Below are 19,844 nucleotides of genomic sequence, written 5' to 3'. Positions count from 1 at the left end.
CATGAGGAATAAGCCCTCTTGTGCAAGAAGGCAGTGTGGACGGGCAACAAGGGTTTCTTGTGCAAGAAACCCCTACCGCTAAAATGGCCATCAGAGCTTTCTGCACAAGAGAGCGTCCACACTGCCATGGATGCTCTTGTGCAAAAGCACATGGCAGTGTGGATGCACTCTTGTGCAAGTACTTTTGTGCAAGAACACTGCAGTTCTTGCACAAGGAGGCTGCAGTGTAGATGTAGCCTAACATCCCTATTACATATTGTTTGCATCAATGCATGCCAATATTAGAAGATTGAGGATAAACAGAAGCTCACAAGGTAATTTTTCAGAATAGCTTTCACTAGTGAATTAAGCTGGTCCATGAAAGCAGATGGTAAAGTGGAGAGACAGGTTGGATCTCCCTGGTGGGGCACCCTTGGGACTCAACTGGTCTTGAACAAGGGGATTTGTAGGAGCAGGAGAGGATTCCTGTCATTGGCCTCCCAGTCCCACACCCCTCCATACTATAGGCTGCTTCTGGCTGGTCCCTGATCCCAGGTTCTGGCTCCAGCCCTGGCCCTGCTGACACTGGGCTCCAGCAGCAGCCCCCTTGTTGCCAGCGTGGCTAGGGCTCCCCACCGTGCCGCTGGATCCACTCCTGCTGGGGCCAGACCCACTGCTCCCCAGTGGCCAGAGATCCCTGCTGTACCACCTGCCCATCCTGCCATAGGGCACCCCTACTATGTTCCCAATCCTGGGACCACATCTCCCTCGGCTCTAGCAACATCCATAGTCCTTCTGGACCACACATGTTGCCAGACTGGAGAGTCCCAGCTTAAGGAGGTACAGCCTGTACTTTCTAAGATATCATTCCTAGCAAATGTCTATCACCTACTGAATTGCTAACTGACCTCTTATCACAAATAGGTTTGCAAAATTCACATGGAGAGCCCAGGAGGTCAAAGTCTGGTAGAAAAAGCTCCCCCCCTCCCATTGCATTGCTTGCTGAAGAGAAGCCATCTCTCCTAGCCCATGGAATGCAAATTTAAGTCTGAAGGAATTCTTGTTTACACACTTTTATGGCAAAGGAGAATTACTTAAAGAGAGGTAGCCACAGTGTCTGATGGGAAAAAAAGCTTATCTATCTGCACGATGAAACAACCTAACCCTTCTAACATGTTTAGTAATTAAAACTTTATATCCAGCAGTTTTCCCTGAAGGCTAAAATATGATCTAGTTCTTACTGCACTTGTTCAGTATTACCAGCTCATCTACAAGAAGACCTTATCCAGCAAATCTTGATAATTTAGTGTCAATTCTTTTGATCATTTGAAATGGAAAGCCATTGAAAATTTTGTATACTCTGAGCACAATGGTTGGTATAACAATGATAAAGATAACTAAATAAAACCTTCCTCAATGCAGGACTGGAGCTCAGTTTGATTTCTAGAGCCTACTATAAATCTTCTATTCTATAGTAATGCAGAGTACCTTCACTGCCTAGAATATAAGTAAACAAATGGAAGATTGAGTTTGCAGGATAAAGTTTAATTTTATATAAATAGTTTAATCCTGTTACAAAAACTTCATTTTAATCAACTATTTAATAACAAAGTATAAATAACACAAGACAGCCAAACATGAAGTCTAAGTTTAGACAAGTATCCTAAGTTACTTGATCTCACAAGTGGATTTCTAATTGGTTTCGTTAGTGGACTTACAGTGTTAGTGCACTTACACTTGTTTGTCCTACTCTTTAGATGCCTTTCTTCCACTTGACTCCCACCTGAAAACATCTCCAGGCCTTTTCTGAATAGCCCATCTATTTTTCCTGACTAACATGTGCTATAAACCAAGGGGACAACAAGTGGAACCATGCTGCTATGGTGTCGGAGCACCAGATTGGTGTAGGGATGTTAAATTGCGTTTAATCAACTAGTCAGTGAATTTCCATTGACTAGCTGATAAGGGGGACAGACACTAAAGAGCCAGAGCAAGGTTAGCTCCCAGCCCCGGGAGTTAACCCCGCTGTGGCTCTGCCTTTTAAATGTATTAAGAGCCTGATAGCTTTTAATACATTTAAAAAACAGCAGCACAGCATTGGGGACTGGGCGTGAGCTGGGAATCAACTGATTTCTGGCTCACGCCCCATCTCCCGCTATGCCTCTGCCTCCTCCAGACATGGTGCTGCGGGAGGGGGGAGAGAAACCTCGCTTTTATGATGGCTCCCTACAGGACCAGCTTCTGCCCCCAACCCTTGATGCCTGCGGGGAAGAGCAACTAGTCAAGTCACCACTCAACCATTCGATAAGCTTATGCTTATTGAATAGTTGATGAGTCACTTACATCCCTAGACTGGTGGCAGAAAAGAGAGCTTCCATATAAATGAACCTCCAATAAACAAACTTCACAAGTCAGATCGGGGAATGAAGTTTGCCTCCCAAATATGGACTTGAGAAAAGGAGGCCTTTAAAAGGATCCAGCCTTTTTCTTCCAAGTCCCTTCACAATTGGTGTGATAATTTAATATTGAAGCGTCGCAAAATTTAGAACTAAAAGAGGATACCCCTTGATAACTTAATGCACATGCTTAAATGAATTCTCAAAAAGGCCCTTTACTAGTTTTAAACTGAAGTATTAAAAAAAACCTAGTAGTTTGAAAAATGTAAATTACAAATAGCATTTTAATTATGTCTAATTGTTTAGTACCCAAGCCTTTACACATCCAAATACATCGTTCTATTAATTGTGAAACTGCTTCATCTTTGCATCTTTATATCAGATGATTCTTTTGGATCCAGCTTCTCCTTCAAATTCTTTTCTTCTAGAAAAAGAATGTATTGCAATATAAATGCTCAGTGTTAAACATACTAAATACCTACAGGACAAGTAGCATTTTTGAGAAATTTCCTATAGATACAACTTTTCCAAATAAGTGAAAGGAAAAATACCCATATCTGCACAACTGAAGAAGTTGCAACCAATAACTAGAAAGGATTCTAGAGCACACCAACATTGGAAGATCAATTTAAAGTGCTAGTGCTACTGCTTAGTACACTTGAATGCTAATATGGCAACCCTGGGAAATTGGGTATGCCGGATTCAAGATTTTGCTGGGCCAGGAAGGGCACTGCAGGGTCTGGGTGTGAGGGGAATAGGGACGGGGCACTCACCTGGCACCCCAAAACCAGGAGCACATGTAGATCCAAGTCCCACACCACTCCTAGGCACCACTCCCTGCTATGGGAGCGATGGGAAGCAGCTATAAACAGAGCCGCTTCCTCCTCCATATGACAGGTGTTCCTGAATTAGGCTCAAGTGTATACATAATATATATTGCTATGTAATGGATGCTTTTAACTACCCACTGCTGCTGAGGGAGAAAAGGTTTTACCAGATGTGGACTACTGGAATGATGATCACATCACTCCCAATAAGTAAGTATATTGCTAAATGTAGATTCCTTAGAGCTCCCAGAAAGCAGGGCTAATGGAGAACTAATTGAAGCATCTGCTTGATTTCCTTCCACAGTGCTGCATTTAGAACTTTGTTTTCAGGTGTCACCTAAGCGGTTTATAAAAGTTAGCTGGCAGCAAGTACCGTATATGGAAGACCAGTTAGTAACAAATGTAAAAGGTTGGCTATCTTCAGTTTGATAGTTTCAGAATGCAGCCCCATAAAAGACACTGCACTAGGCTAGTCTGTCATTGTTCCTTTTTGATTACCCTGTTAAATTTAGCTTACCAACTTTTCCATTTGACATTTAAAGTAAAAGTGTCCCGGATACTAACTACGGACTGACAGCTGAGTAAGGTCCACATTAAATGCAAATTCCAAATTAGCCAAACAAGTCTAATTCTTGCTAACACCAATTACCCAGTATGACAACTGATGTTTACAGATGTACCAGTAAGTGCCTTGTGCCACTGTTTCTGGTGTGGGAAGCTATACAATATTTGTTTCATTAGCATTAAGTATTACCTAAGTCTCTCATTTTAGTGTCTATTGTCTGGCAAAGACTCCCATAGTTGGAAAGTGTAACTTGCAAGATATGGACTTTTATCAATCTAAACACCCACTTTTGGGGAGAAGTGTCATGTTCTGAGAAAGGAAAATGATGCATATTTGAGACTCTTTGGAAGCTAGTAGACTGGAAGATTACTATCCCAAATACATCCTTTCTAAAGTTTAAAAGGCTCCCTGTGCTCCACTGCTGCTCATCTTTCTCCCTCCTTGCATTCCTTCCTTCCATGGAGACTGTAGCAACAATCCAATACCTTGGTGATTACCTTCTTCCCCCTAATTCCTAAAGCAGAAATCAAGAGCTCAGTCTAGGTCCAGGAATCCCAGACGTGAAGAGTCCCGCATGTACAGATAGCGGTTAGGGATGTAAAATCCCGGTTAAAAAGTTAGCCGGTTAAACAGAATGCTAAACATTCCATTGAGCCAATTAACTGGCCCACTATGTCCCTAATAGTGGCACAATCCTATGAAAAGCACAAACTCAAGCTTACCCTTCAAGATATGCAGAGAATCTCCAGGTTTCTTTTGTGTCATTGACTTTAGTCTCTCTTGACCTGGAGAAAATGCAATCAGTGATGGAGTATGCTTTCTTTCAGAAGATATGCATGAAGGTGTCTTGATGTACTCTGCATCCAATGCATAGTGTTTTCCTGCAGGACTAAATACTTCTGTTTCTGTGCATGTTGGAGTAAGGTTTATCTCTGATCTATACCGAAAAAATTGTTTTCTAGTTGGTGACTGAAATGAATCTCTCTTTATCAGTGCTTCATACCTGTTGCGAATAGACTGTAAATTCAGTGTGCCTTCTTGAGCAGCCTGTTCATATTTTGTTAGGTTTTCCAAGGACTTGCTGTCCCTCGAGTAACCTTCAACTTCATCATCAGTCTCCAGACTTTTAGAGCTATTAAGACTAATGTTGCCAAGTTCCTCTGGAAAAGTCTCATGTAATATTCCAAATGGGATAACGTCATGACTGTCAGAACTAGTGCCACTTACCATTTGAGATGCATCCCATGACAGAGTTGTATTAACTGAAGAATTTTGACAAACATAATGTGATAGAGCATCTGTTTCAATATCTCTCTCTACGCTACTAACCAAGGGATTTGTGCTCTTAAGTACAGCTGGAAAAACAAGTTCTTCTGGATTTTCTATGACAGTTTTGCATGAAACAATAGGTTTTGATCCAAGTTCCCAAGATCTTTCACTATCTGGCATTCTTGTAGCTGTTATTGGTGTTGCTAATTCACTGATGTGACTAACCACCATCTGCTTTTTAAGTTCAGGTAACATCTGACGTAATGAAGATTCCTCTTCGGGTAAGTTAGAAACATTAAGGTCAGACATAAAGCAGGCCATACTATCATCTATTCGGCTACAAACTGCAGATTCTAGATCCAATGGAGCATCTTTTATCTTATCTGTCTGAGTCAATTCTGTATCTTCAGCTTGAATAGCTTTTCTCCATGAGCTTCTAATTTCAGTAACTAAGATTGAAACAAATAAAGGTCATATTTAAGTGCAATTCCACATTGTTTAGCCACCTAAACTATTGATGCTTCCCATTCATGTCCCCAACGATGACAGCATAGAGGTGCTGGCATATGAGTTCTATGCCTGTGTTTCCTCAATCTTTTAGTTATCAGTGACTGCTTGCTGCCTTCCTAAACTGTCAGGGAGGACTCGAACATAGACTGGCACCATTCCCCAAGTCACTGAGAAATATCGCTCTATACCACCTTAGTCACACTGTTCATTGTGTTACAGGTACTACATTGTATTAAAGATAACTCATAGTTGTCATCATGACATACCTATTAAAACCATTCCGATTAGGGACATGTCACTATACATGTTTAAACGGTTAACAGACTAGCCTGGCCTCATCTGTTAACCTTCATGATTATATTCCAGGGCCCACCTCCACCACAGCCCCCTAGTTACACATTTACCAAAAAAAAAAAAAAAAAAAAAAAAAATTAACATCCCTAATTCTGACTGAGCAGTGTTTGGGAGGGTTCTTTTAACATGGCAGCATCTCTATTCTACATAAATTCACTGAAGTTCAACTACTCTTTAATAATGTAGAGTACTCACTCAGATTTTCTGGAGTTCGTGGGATCTGTTTCCTTGTTAAGAAAGGGTTAGAAGCTAATGAACCAATTAGATCATCAAACTCCATTCCTTTTCCACCACTACCTTGAGAAGATTCTGATACCACAACATCTGCAACCTGTAAGAGAAAGTTTAGAGAATGGAAACTCTTGAGGAAGATGACAACTTTTGTTTCTGCCAATAACGGATTCTTTCAGTACTTACTCTCTCCAACCAGTCTAAATCTCTAGGAGTAGGAGGTAACTGAATAGCTGAGTAGCTGCATGAAATTGTAGTGGTTACTCAACTATCCTACAGTCTCCAGGGACAGGGTCGGCAGCCAGTGCAATCTGCTCCCACTCCTGGGAGCACCCCCACCCCAACCCTGCTGCTGCCTCTCTATCAGCTCCCCACGCAGACTGACTGCCTACTGCCCTGCACTGCTGCCTCGGATATAGAGGCAGCAGCCCCTGTCCATAGAGGGGAGGGATGTCCAAGTTCCCCACAGACAGAGGCTGCTGGAGGAAGAAGTGGTGGGGGACGATGCCCTGAAGCAGCCTGTCTGTGGCAGTGCCAGTGCCGGCTGCAAACAGAGGCTGCTTCATGGCATCAGCTCCTGTCCACAGGGTGGGTCCCCAGATCCCCATGGACAGGGGTTGCTGCTGGAGCAGCTTCTGCCCATAGCAGGCCCTCCTCTGCCCCCATTCTCCATGCTGCTGTTTTTGATAGAAGTAGCAGCATGGCGGGGGGGAGAGGAGGGAGGCAACACTGTGAAACCTGTGCTAGAGAGAACTGGCCTCCAGCACTGGCTCATGCTCCCTCCCTGCCCCTTGCTTCCTCTGATACAGGTCAAGGGGGGATAGAAGATGGGGAAACTATCACACTTGGGACGTCAATATTCTATAAAATAATATTTAAGTGCAGTGATGAAGATACATGCTCTGCTATCTCACTATATAGTACAGCTTTGAGGTACCTGTAACAAAAATTCCTTTCCAAGGCCTTAAAGTGCTTACACATACGCCATGTCCAAATGCTTGTCTAACTATAGCATCTAAATATTGCTGAACGCCACCATACGTATTGTAGTCCTGGAACTAGTGAGGTTGGTAAGATAAACTTTGTAAATTGCAGAAAGCTTTCAGTAAGTGAATCAAAGAAAGCATCCACTTTGTTAGGAAAAAAAAACATGAATGGTACAGTAAGCTGTCACCTGGGTATGCTTAATCAGTCTCCCAGGGAAAGCCAATGTCAGCTGCCTAGTGAGAACAAGTCATCTTTGATTATTAATGCAGTTTAGTTGCTTTCATGAATGTTATACTGGCTCTGATAGTTGTTCAGTTGACAAACTTTTAGTTCTCTCTCTCTGAGAGATACACAAACATTCATAATTCTACCCTCTCCCTTTCAGGCTATTAGTTTGTTTCACCAATGGCAGCCACATATTATTCTGTTTACTGCAAAAAGTCAGCAATAGATGCAGGTTGGGCCCTTCCTAAGTGGAGATAGGCCAATTTACAGAAATTAATACAGAAACGAGGTGCCTTAGAAATATCCAAGCACTTTCCAGTAATATTATTGGCTTTATAAATTCCCGTTCAGCAGGATTACTTTTCTTCTAGTACAGGCAGTCCCCGGGTTACGTACAAGATAGGGACTGTAGGTTTGCTCTTAAGTTGAATCTGTATGTAAGTCGGAACTGGCGTCCAGATTCAGCCGCTGCTGAAACTGACCAGCGGCTGACTACAGGAAGCCCGGGGCAGAGCAACTCTGCCTCGGGCTTCTTGTAGTCAGCGCTGGTCAGTTTCAGCAGCGGCTGACTTGGGGACGCCTGGGGCAGAGCAGCTGGGGTGCTGCTGGGTTGCTCCAGTAGCGCCGCTCCTCGGCGCTACTGGAACAACCCAGCAGCATCCCAGCTGCTCTGCCCCAGGCATCCTGATTCAGCCGCTGCTGAAACTGACCAGCAGCGGCTGAATCAGGACGCCTGGGGCAGAGCAGCTGGGATGCTGCCGGGTTGGTCCAGTAGCGCCCAGAGCGGCGCTGTGGGACCAACCGGCAGCACCCCAGCTGCTCTACCACAGGCGTCCGGAGAAAAGCCTGGTCTGCTGGGGGGAGGCGTACTAGCTGCGCCCCCTTCCCCCCAGCAGACCAGGGAGACGCGGGCAGCGGACCGAGACGCACCACGGTCCCGCCGCCTGGGTCCTCCGCAGCTTTGCTCCGCGTCTCCCTGGTCTGCTGGAGTCCAGCAGACCAGGGAGACGCGGAGCAAACCCCGTTCGTAACTGCGGATCCGACATAAGTCGGATCCGCGTAACTCGGGGACTGCCTGTAATCCCTCTAGGATATTCCAGTTAAGAGTATTCTACTGTGTATTTGAGCAATATGTACTTTTCAGTTATACAGTTATAGCCCTCACCCTTTCCTAAAGAACTTAAAGCGCACCTACAACCAAGAACAGTTATCCTGAATACCAAGACCTTTAGAAAAATTGGATTAGCGAATGAAGCATAATTAAGTGGTGAAGCCTCCTCTAACCTCTTCTGCCAGTTGCTCTTGTGCCTTCTTAACAGCATCTTCTCTTTTAACTGCAGTTGGTGATTGGAGTACACTAGTGCTTCCACTCTTCCACGTTTCTATTGGTCTAGGTTTGTGTATTCCATATTTTAAGATTTGAGTAACAGACCATTCTTTCCTTTTGGGAGTTGCAGTATGCACATCCTAAAACAACAAAGAGTTTTTAAATCTTATATAGTGAAAGTATGCACAGGATTAAAGTGCATAGCACCTGTAGTATTAGTGTTAATCAAACAGTAAATCAAACACTGAACAACATTCGTTCCCATCAGATTTTATGTAGGCTTGCTTTGGATCAGCTCAAGTAAAGCATTGCATGTAGGTAACAGCAGTATCTTGGGTTTTCCCTTTCTGTGCCTAGTGCAACAAAGGTGCTTTATAGAGATTGTGCTTATGGCTCCTCAGCCTGGGGTCATCATGCAAATCCCAAAACATAATTTAGGTATGGCTCTGACAGTATCCAAGTTGTGCTGCCAATTTGAAGCCCTCATAAACAGCTGTTTCAACAACAGAAAAACTGACGTAACACTCGCTTCCTATTATTGAGGGCCAGAAATGGAAGCTTGTCACAGGCAACATTCAGCCTGGCTGTTTCCCCAATGCCTGGGGAATCCTGTGTGGTAGGTGGTTCTACTAGCATCATAGCCATTTTCAGTCTACAAGCAGGACCCAGGAAAACATGCCAAGTTTACACTGTATTCTGACTAGTAAGATTACAAACATCAACTGTCTGGGGGAGGGAGGGAAGAAATAAACAAGTTATTAAAAACCAACCTTTTCAAGTGCCGCAATGGTAGGTTCAGCTGTGAAAAGGCGGGGTGTAGTTGACTGCAAGCGAGAGAGCATCCTAACAAACAGACAGGACTCCAGTTATTGACATTAAACCAAACATGCCACATACAAGCCTTATGAAAGGTCAGTATGTTGTCTGCCCCGTATCTGTCCGTTACAATTTCCCTCAATTCGTCCCGGTCATCAGAAGGCAGTTTTACTATAGGGAGGAACTTGTGACAATTAGAGCGGATTTTTAAGCTCTATTTGTGTATCAGTCTCCCAAGCTCTAATAAATATGAGCTCACCACACAAGAGTGGAACTTTATATAGAGACATGTATTTTTATTGAGAATGACAACTACAAGAAGTAGTTTCTAAAGCAAACTGTTGAAGGACAAGGACATCATTTTAAGTACCAAATTACTTCAGTTTACTTGACCTCACATGAAAGTGAACTTGTATTGTTTAAGGGTTAAGTAATCTACCTGTAATAGGGATGTGAAGGACTAGTCGACTATTCGATAAGCATTTGCTTATCGTATAGTCAACAGGATAGCCAACTAGTAGCTTCCACCACCCCTTGCTGCCTCTATCAGGCGAGGGTCCGGGGAGGGGAGGTACATGCAGCATTTCAAAACAGCAGTGCTGCATGTATCCTGGAATCAGCTGGAGACTCCCCAGCTGACCCTGGGCTCCACGTGGTGCTACACTTCAAAGGTGAAAGCAACAGCCCTAGGGCAGCTGCTACACTTCAAAGGCAGAGGCACCCTATTAACTAATCAAATAGTTGATGCAGAATACATTGACTATTCGATTAGTCAATACTTAGCATCCTTAACCTGTAAGCCTTTTGGTGCTTGTGGATCTGAATCATGTTTTAGAAGCCAACTACATGACTTTATCGTAGTTTTAAGTCAGTTCTGATGGGTAAAGCCTAGCAAAATGTAAACTAAATACCATCACTGCTTCTAAGTTAATGTTATCTATTTCTCTTAAAAACCTATGCTATTAAAAAATTCGGTTCACTCACTAGGAAGCAAGTAATCCAGTTGTGTATAGATGTATTCTTACCTGTTTTTACTACTTTTTAGAAAACGTAGGTTTTTAATCCATGTTATACATTTAGTTTATTGGTATTTTCAGAAAATTACATAAAATCATTCAGCATAAATACAATTCTAGCTTTAACAAAATACGTTAAAATGTATTTGTATAAACACGTACATGCTAAAATTTTCAGTGGATACTCTGCAAACATCACTCTGTTCTCTTCCCCCTTCCACACCCGCCAGCCCATATCACTCTCCACTGTAGCCTCAGATACAGAAGCAGCAGTGCAGGTGGAAAAAGGGGCAGGCAGCTTTGTGGAAGCTCGCGTGTCTAGGAAGCCTGCTTAAAAAGCCATCTCTTCACACACACTGGCTTCCCCCCGGAGGGGAGAGGGAGGAAGAGAGGAGATCTCTCTATGTCAGAGTCCTTTTGTGTGTGGATCCATGAAAAACAACCATCTAAAATGCCATACAGAACCTCCATTCGACTCAGGACTCACAAAATAGAGCTGGTTATGTAGTTTCATCCTTTATAGGGATTATGGAAAAAAGTTTCATAAAAGAAAATGTTTCCAAGAAGAGTCTTAATGAGGAAAGTAACTACCTACACCAGTTGACCTCTTTTACTCATGTATTAAAAGGTCCAGTAAGTTTAGTCATACCTAGAGCCCTACGCAGATATAAAATTGGTATCGACATCTGCCAAAGCAATCCACGGATACCCGCATTCATGGATGCAGATACCCATGGATATAAAGCAGATATCTGCAAGTTTGCAGGATTCTAGATACAAATTTGTATCTGGATTGGTAAAAAATGAGCCATGTAGTGGATACCTGTGGGTATAAAGCTGATATTGGTGGATCTGCAGGGCTCTATTCATACCTTCCTGTAGATGGTGTCTCCATTATACGTTCCAGTGTTGCATCCTCTTCCTTGTTATCATTTGCTTGACAATACTTCTTAGGTGCATCTAAAATAGGGAATGGAAGAGATTTGTTACCACCTTTTTGCTTGCTCTGTTTTCTTTGATTATATATAAGGCTATGTTGTAGTTTGGGGATTTTTAGTAAAAGTGATGGATATGTAAACAAAAATTCATAGCCTGCGATTTGTTCACTGAATACCCCTGACCTAAATCTTGGGGGAGAGAGGGTAAGAGAGAGAACTTAGGTGCTCGGGGTGGTGCCATGGTGGATGGCAGTCCAAGATGGCACCCTGAATTCTGGGGTGGAGGGGGAACATGTGCCGCAGGTGCTGGGAGAGGGCAGGCTCCCTACCTGCCTCCTGGGAAGCAGAGACCTCCAGCTCCCAGCTCCACATGCTGCCTCTGCTCTGCCCCAAGTTCCAGTTCTGCAGCTCCCATTGCCTGGAAACCATAGCCAATGGGAGCAGTCAAGACACAAGTGGTACTAAGAGCTGAGTGTGTGAAATTGCTGCTGTTGTTCTGGCGAGGCCCCATCCTCCTCCCTCTGGGCAAGGTGAGGGAATGCTCTGGGCCTTCAGAAAAGATAGGGCCTCAAGCAGACTCCCCCACTGCCTCAGCCAGGATCCTTGGGGTTATGGTGGTGAAGGGCCCTAAAGGTTCTACTGGGGCTCCAGCCACCACTGCCAGAGTCAGGAGCCCTGGACCCTACCAGCAGGGCATTGAAAAAAAAAAAGGGGGGGGGGGGGCAGTGACATTGAAGCTCTGCCATTGCCAGCAGATACTTCTTGCCTGTACCAGCCCACTTTCACCTCTGCCCCCCAGGTAAACACTGCCCTGCACTCTAGCCTCCAGTCCTGAGCCTTCCTCACCCAAACACCTGCTGCTGCAGGCCAGGGGCCTAAACTCCTCAGTTGGCTCCTGAGCCAGCCACATGAGACACTATCATCGATTCTGTGACTTCTGTAAATAGACACAGGCTTTAACTATAAAGGAGCAGAGAGAACAATTTTAGATCCAAGAGTACAAGCAGACTAGTTCAAAAGGCTATACAAAGTGCCAGTTTAACAAAACTCTGATGTACTCTACACTGATTTTGCTAATACCAGAAAATAAGTTATGGCTTGAAGCTAGTGGGCAGAAAAGTGGGTAGATAACACATACATAGTTTAGTCGAAGTGCTTTTCATTTAAATTCTATATTTTGGTTCATTACAGGCATAAAAATTTAACGCAAGTGATAGTTTTTAAATTAAGTCATCCAAAATCTTGCCACTTCAACCACAAGTGCCTTGCATTATATACAACTACATAAAGTATAGGAGTTAGCAATAGTTAATATTCAGGCAGCTATTTGCAAAAATGGCTGTAAGTGAAAATAATTTAACCAACTTTAAAAAAACCACTGTCCTAATGCAACAGACAGATCACAAATGCAGAGAAATAACCAAGATGGTTCTCCAGAATTATTAAAAACTGCAAACTAAAAGAACATCCAGCCTGAACCTGCAGACAAGCAAGCAAAGGTAAAACTACATGCTATGTAAGGCTATGTCTAGACTACAAGCCTCTTTCGAAAGAGGCTTTTTCGAAAGATACTTTCGAAAAAGCCTCTTTCGAAAAAGAGCGTCTAGACTGCAAGCAGTACTTTCGAAAAAGTAAGCCGCTTTTTCGAAAGAAAGCAGCGAGTGAGTCTGGATGCTCTCTTTCTAAAAAGCCCTGTTGGCATTCAAGAACGCCTTTTTTCAAAAAGAGCACTTTCGAAAAAAGGCGTTCTTCCTCGTGAAATGAGGTTTACTGCCGTCAAAAGAAAAGCCGCGTTCTTTCGATTTAATTTCGAAAGAACGCAGCTGCAGTCTAGACGCAGGTGAAGTTTTTTCGAAAAAAGGCTACTTTTTTCGAAAAAAACCCTGAGTCTGGACACAGCCTAAGTGTTAGAATTCTTAAACCACCTTGGTTTTTTTTAAATAGTATGTTACCTATCAAGCATGTTTCTACTAGAAATAGGTTTAAATTATTGCAGTTAGAAATCCAATAACTAGACCTGTAAAGGTTTTATTTTTTCTAAAATGATTGCTGACTAAGTGGAGGTTAAACAAGGCTCATGATAATTGCAAGAGACAATATGTAGTTTAAATGTTCACCATGCTTTAGTGAGATCTGAAATCCAAATTTTAGACATAGTACCAGTATTTCCTTACTCAGCCATGAACAAGTTATGGTTCTGACAGACATTGAAAGGCTCCAAAGAAACAGTGATTGGTACTCATCTGTCAGACTACCACAACGACAAGGAACACCCTAGGGATGAACTAGAGACCTTATTCAATTTACTCACTTGGAATTGATGCTGGATATTGACAGAAAACACTGCTTTTATAAGCCTCTTCTGTTGCAGGATCAAAAGAAAGAGGAGACATAGCTGGTAACAAATCAAGTACCTTTTCAAAATAAAAATAAGTTTTTTGTGAAAAAACTCCAGATAAAAATATAGCAATTCAGTAGCTAACAAAAGGCCAGACTGTGCCAGATGACAAGCAAGTGTTGCAAATGCTATGAAACCATTATCCTTCATTTACTGGAAGGAGAGATTAAAATTTGAGGAGGAAAGTAAACTTTACGCTCAAAAGAGAGATACTACTTAATTTTCAAGTGCTCTTTTCATCAGTTACATGTGGTAATAGCTAGGGATGTAAAATCCCAGTTAATCAGTTAGCTGGTTAAACGTTAGTTCAACCTAAAAATTAAACAACTCAACAGGATCCGGGTTAGGGACCACTCTGGGGGTGCTGCTGGCTCCTTGCCCATGTGTGGGGGCTGGGGATACTGGCAGCTCCCCGCTCTCGCTGGAGCAGCCCCTGCCTGCGACGTGCCTGGCCAGTGCGGATAGGGGCTTCTCTTGTCTGAGGCAGTCTTTGTCTACAGCAGGCAGGGAGCTGCTCCAGGCCCCACCAGTTAACATCCCTAGTAAGGGCTATTCAACATTCCCTGCTGACTTGCTACTTTGGCTCACTCCTGATCTAAAGGAACCAACTCTGAATTACCTATCAAAAGGGTACCAAATTTGAACTGGTTATCATAAAGAGCTCATGTCTACTTAGAATTTTAAAAAAAATACATCAACTCATTTCAAGCAGGTCAGAGACTAGAACGTTTTTTAATATCTGTGCCTAGAAGCATTAAAAAGATTCTGCTGCAGTTGGACAGTCTGTTTCAGGTCTCCTAACCCCAGAGGGCAGAGCCATACTCTACTTCCTCAAAGAGATTTTACTCCTACTGGACACTACTTACTGGATTCTCTTCTTTAATTAAAGTGAAGGGAGACTGACCAAGGAAGTTTTCCCACTTCATATCCCAGTCTCTTTGTTTTTCAGCAATTGATTCCACTATGGACACATGATCCTCTTGCTTTAGTTTGTGCCTGCAATGTTAAAAAACACAGACAAACATGGACATTAGTGTCTATGCTGGAAGTAACCTCTCGTTACATAGAAAGCCAACTTTGATCAGATGTTTTTCATGAATATATTACAACTGGGCTACGTCTATACTGGCATGATTTTCCGGAAATGCTTTTAATGCTTTTTGCGGAAAAGCGCCTGTGGCCAATCTAAATGCGCTTTTCCGCGTAAAAGCCCCGATCGCCATTTTTGCGACTGGGGCTTTTTTGCGGAAAACAAATATCTGCTGTCTACACTGGCCCTTTTGCGCAAAAGTTTTTCGGAAAAAGACTTTTGCCCGAACGGGAGCAGCATAGTATTTCTGCAAAAACACTGACAATCTTACATGAGATCGTCAGTGCTTTTGCGGTAATTCAAGCGGCCAGTGTAGACAGCTGGCAAGTTTTTCCGCAAAAGCAGATGATTTTTGGAAAAACTTGCCAGTCTAGACACAGCCCTGCTTGGAATGGACAACTTTGTGCTATCAAAGTATATTTGGGTGTTGATTTTATCTTGTAACATTTAATCACATAATGTAAATATATGAACTTATTAAAATTTAAAGGATAGCATTCTAAAATATCACCCACTTATGTGTCCGGTTTATTTTGTATGAGCCAATTGCTCTCTTTGCAAAGAAAGCATAGGTAATAAACTAAAAATACTAATGCTGACAAGAAACTGTCAGTCTTTACAGAATGCAATACCTAAAATAGTTAAAGGGTGAATACAAAAGATTTAAAACCTTGAATTGAAATTCATTATGCTAAAAATTTACCCAGTACAATAAGTAGGGCTTGCCAGCCACGCTGTCCGGCGATCTGCACATGTACAGATCGCCCGAACCCGGCTCTTCCAGGTTGTAATCTACTCGCCACAGGCAAGTAGATTACATAGATTGTCGAGCCCTGACAATAAGTGATAAATCAAGTGAATAAGAATCCTTCACTATTCACTGAACTAAGATGCTCAGCCTCCTACAGCCAGGAGCAAAACTAACTTGCTCAGAGAGCAGAGGGGAAATGCTTAAGTTTGTAGATGCAAAGCCCCAATTGACAATGAATTTGTTAGCCAAAATATCTATCACGAGCAGAGCTGATCAAGTCAGCATTAAGAATGTTAAAATGCAGTTAACTGACTAGTTGATGGAAACTTTCATTGACTAGTCGATAGGCATTTCCACATTCCTCCGCATATGGAACGTGGAACTCCGCATTGTGGAACGCCGCATATAGCCTGGGGCCAGTGGGAAGTCCTGCTGACTCCGGGCTGCACGCACACGCCTGCTTTGAAATGCACAATTCAAATGCACAAGAATCCCCAGCGGGAGTCCCCCACTGACCCCAGACTCCATGCTATGTTCCACTGCCACTTTGAAATGCTGCCTCCACTAGGGACTCTCCAGGTGATCGCGGTCTCCACTGTCCCTTTGAAATGCCACCTTGGTTTCAAAGCGACAGTGCCACACAGCTGTGCAGCATTACCACTTTGAAGTGCCCCTTCCTCCCCCCACCTTTGCTGACCCGCTCTCAGAGGCAGCAAGGGGGGAGGGGAGGAAATTGACTTGTCAAAAGACTATCCAATAAGCATTTGCCTATCGGATAGTCAACTAGTCTTTAACATCCCTAGTCAGCACATTCTCTCAGCGAAGCAATAAGTCAAAATATGAAGTAGTGTTTTGACAAGAGGTATGTAGGAGATGATGCTTATTTTCATGCACAAGGGAAGCTATAAAGAGACTCAGAAAATTTTTGTAAGAATTTACCTCATAGACTGAAGCTCCAACAAAATTTTATTTTGAGATTTGGTCTTGGCTGCAATGTAGTCAAGATCCAACTTTAGTGCCATCTTGTCCACTTGTTCACGTTCCTGGGTTAAAGTCTTCAATGCTTCATTTAATAACTGAATGGTTGTTAACAGGTTTAGTTTTCCAGCTTCATATACATTTCCTATACGCAACTTCAAACATTGAAGAACAACGGAAAATGTATTAGTAAATGGTCAAGTTGATACATCAGCTATTAGACAGCTTATCTTTTCTATGATGAGGTGTAGTGTAGACCTGATTATGATTTTTTTAAATTTTTTCTAGATTCAGAGACACTCACCTTAGTTTAGATCCAGAAAATGAAGGCTGCTTGAAAGGGGTGTTCTATATTAACTTAGTATTAAACTGAAATTCAAACATTTTAAAATCATTTGTAACCACCACCCAGCACTTTACACAATGCATGAGTCTGACCAGTCTAGTTTTATTGTCCAAGCAGAATGAAATGCAAAAGATAATCAGAAAAGTGTTTAAGTGTTTATTTTAATATGGTATTTAGTAATGCAGTTCCTCATTTAAAAACTTTACTGTAATTTACACTTGAGGACTTCAAATACAGAATACTTCTCTGTAACACCATACTGCAAGACATTTTACCCCAATACCTTCAAGCACATTTGAATGCAGAAGAAAATTAAAGCCCCCCAACCGATTGGCTCATCACTTTTCCTTATGCCTCAATTTTGACAGTAACCAACATCTCCTCTCTACACACCTTTTTAATTTGGAGAAAGACCATGTTTTCAATACAAGTCTTAGAAGTTCAAAAGTAATCTGTGCCTTCCCTTCACCAAGCATGGTATCATTACTGCAGTTTAAATATTTTAAAATGTGATCATTTAAGAAAATAGTTTGTGCATATTTGTAGGGCAGGTTACAGTAAGAACATTAAACACAATCAGATCAGATATATTTGTTCTCAGCTACACAAAAATACTTAGCATCTGATGCAACACAAATCAAGGCATGTTCAAGTCTATGAGCAGAGTGCTATTACTCTGGGCACATAGATGAGAAAACAGAAGTGCAGTTCAATTAGGTGAAACTAATCTCACCTTTTGTAAAGCAACTAAGTTCTATGAATAAGGATGACAAACAAGAGATGAGTATTAGGTACTTTAAAAACAAGGACTTACGTCGGACATTTGATTTTCAATTTTGTCAAGCAGCAGCCTTGGGACGCTGATAGTGACATTAGTTCCATCTAAAGTATATTGGTCCACATGACCAGCAACAATAGAATCTACAACTTCTTTCTCTTTTTCCAAGAATGTAAGGGTTTCCATTACAGAGGCCCACATGGAGCGAACCTTTATGAGAGTGGGGAAAAAAAAAGAGAGTCATGTATCAAGTGTTTGCCACACTACTTATCTTGGTAGAATGTATAAAATTAAATGAGAAGTGCTAGAATGTTTGAACTAGGGAGCAGCATCTGGGATGGAAGGGTATGTTAACTAAAAAAAATAAAGTCAGACATCTGCCATCAAGAAGAAAGTCCTCACCTTTTGAACTTTCTCTTCTGTGTTACTTTGCTTTAGGTTATTTTGCTCTATTCTAGTTAAAAAAAATAGATAATTGAGTTAGCTATGATGAAACTACCAATTAAGTTTACAAGTCTGCTTTTAGCTTCAGGAATCTGGGAAAAAAGACAGTTATGAAGGAATACCTACTTCTGAAGCAGTTTGTGCAGTTCTATACATTGAGATCTTGATTCTCTTATTTGTTTAGTAAATAATCTGCAGAAAACAAAACAGAGCTATTATATCAAACTGAAAACCTGCATTCTTGTTCTGATATTCCAATAGCCACTGACATTGGAAAACATGATGGGAAGATAATCATTTACTTTTCAGGCAGTTTTGACCTAAATCTGAGTATGCAAATAGCTCTGAAGCCTTGCACAATTCAGTAGGAACAGACTCTCAGTTATGTTGTGCAAGATACTTCCTCAAAGATCTTCCCAAAGATTTCAAAGTTTGACTACCTTCCACTGTATTACATGTAATACAATTTCAAGTAGCTACAGGAATGATGGATAGCTGAGAAATAACATTTCTTGTAACTAAATACTCTTAAATTATGGCTGAGGACCAATTTAACGTTAATATACATTTTCTCAGTTTTCTGAAACATTTCTAATTGACTAATACCCACGTGGAGCCAGAGCAGTGGCATTTACACAGCTTAGGTGGATAAGCTTTTCAAGACCCAACTGCCTGGCTTTCTGACTTGATTTCTGATTTTGAGATTATATATATGGGTCTGATTTTCAGACATACAATGGGATCTTCAAGTATTCTGAAGTTTTTTGATGGAAAAGGAAAAATAAATGAGTATAAGCTTTGAAAAAGTGTCACTCAAGGGAAGTAGAGATGTTAATTATTCCCTAGCAGTAAGAGACTGGAGGAGAGCAGGGTGAAGACAGAAGAGAATAATTTAGCAAGACAACAAAAGGATGATAACCGGATAATGCACATCCCAAACAAACTCAGAGGCCTAATAGCATAATTTTTTAAAAAACACTCTATACCCATTTGAGAATGCTCCAGCCATTTTGGTGCATGAATGATTATGATTTTATGTTTAAAATTTCTCTCTGCAGTTACAAGTAAACTTCTACAAAAAACAGCAAGATTATACAGGGAACATTTGAAATTAATGTGCACAAAGTGCTGTCAGTTACGAAAGCTGGAAATTCTTAATGCTATGTGATACAGCAGGGCCAGTGGGAGATAGGAAATATAAGCCCTAGGCCAGTTGCTTTCTCCCTCCTCCCCTGCCCCCAAAGCCAGGCAGAACCAGCCATCCAAGGTCTTTAGAGCTAGCTCTCTGCTGCTTCCTCCTGCAGTGTGGAGCCAGCACTCACGCTCCAGCCATGTAGTGGGAGGTGGGATGCCAAAGTTCACAGCCTCGTTGCAGGGCTAGAGATTCAAGCCCTGAGCCTCACAGCAGGCCAAATCAAGGCAAGCCAGGGGTTGGATCTGGGCTATCGGTTCCCCTTCCCTGCCCAAGGCTTATTAAAGCATGATTCCCTATAGACTAGGGAAGGCTACAGCAGGGCAACTGAAGCACCTATAGCCAATTAAGGCCCTGCCAGAAAACCTAATAAAAGTCCTTGCTTCAAGCAGACAGAGTAGAGTGAGTGAGGAGAAAGAACTAGTGT

The 19,844-nt window shown here is 42.1% G+C and overlaps 1 protein-coding gene and 1 non-coding gene across 2 annotated transcripts in view; both read right to left on the bottom strand.

Annotated features, from left to right (window-relative positions):
* Nucleotides 1-1,503: 1,503 nt before the first annotated feature.
* HAUS6 (HAUS augmin like complex subunit 6) overlaps nt 1,504-19,844 on the bottom strand; it is a 31,434-nt gene continuing 13,093 nt past the window's right edge. The window contains exons 6-17 of the mRNA XM_075931507.1: nt 18,352-18,417; nt 18,184-18,235; nt 17,818-17,991; nt 16,619-16,812; nt 14,705-14,834; nt 13,752-13,854; nt 11,375-11,462; nt 9,441-9,513; nt 8,628-8,810; nt 6,096-6,231; nt 4,490-5,485; nt 1,504-2,799 (exon numbers count right to left, since the gene is read on the bottom strand). Of these exons, the coding sequence (XP_075787622.1) occupies nt 2,735-2,799; nt 4,490-5,485; nt 6,096-6,231; nt 8,628-8,810; nt 9,441-9,513; nt 11,375-11,462; nt 13,752-13,854; nt 14,705-14,834; nt 16,619-16,812; nt 17,818-17,991; nt 18,184-18,235; nt 18,352-18,417 (2,260 nt within the window). The 3' untranslated portion in view covers nt 1,504-2,734. The remainder of the gene's footprint in view (nt 2,800-4,489; nt 5,486-6,095; nt 6,232-8,627; nt 8,811-9,440; nt 9,514-11,374; nt 11,463-13,751; nt 13,855-14,704; nt 14,835-16,618; nt 16,813-17,817; nt 17,992-18,183; nt 18,236-18,351; nt 18,418-19,844) is intronic.
* LOC112546931 (small Cajal body-specific RNA 8) lies at nt 9,589-9,722 on the bottom strand. Its single transcript, XR_003090656.1, has one exon.

Source organism: Pelodiscus sinensis, chromosome 6, assembly GCF_049634645.1.
Source record: "Pelodiscus sinensis isolate JC-2024 chromosome 6, ASM4963464v1, whole genome shotgun sequence".
Classification (NCBI taxonomy): Eukaryota; Metazoa; Chordata; order Testudines; family Trionychidae; genus Pelodiscus; species Pelodiscus sinensis.
Note: the sequence above shows the minus strand (reverse complement) of the source record. Positions and strands in the feature narration are given on the sequence as shown.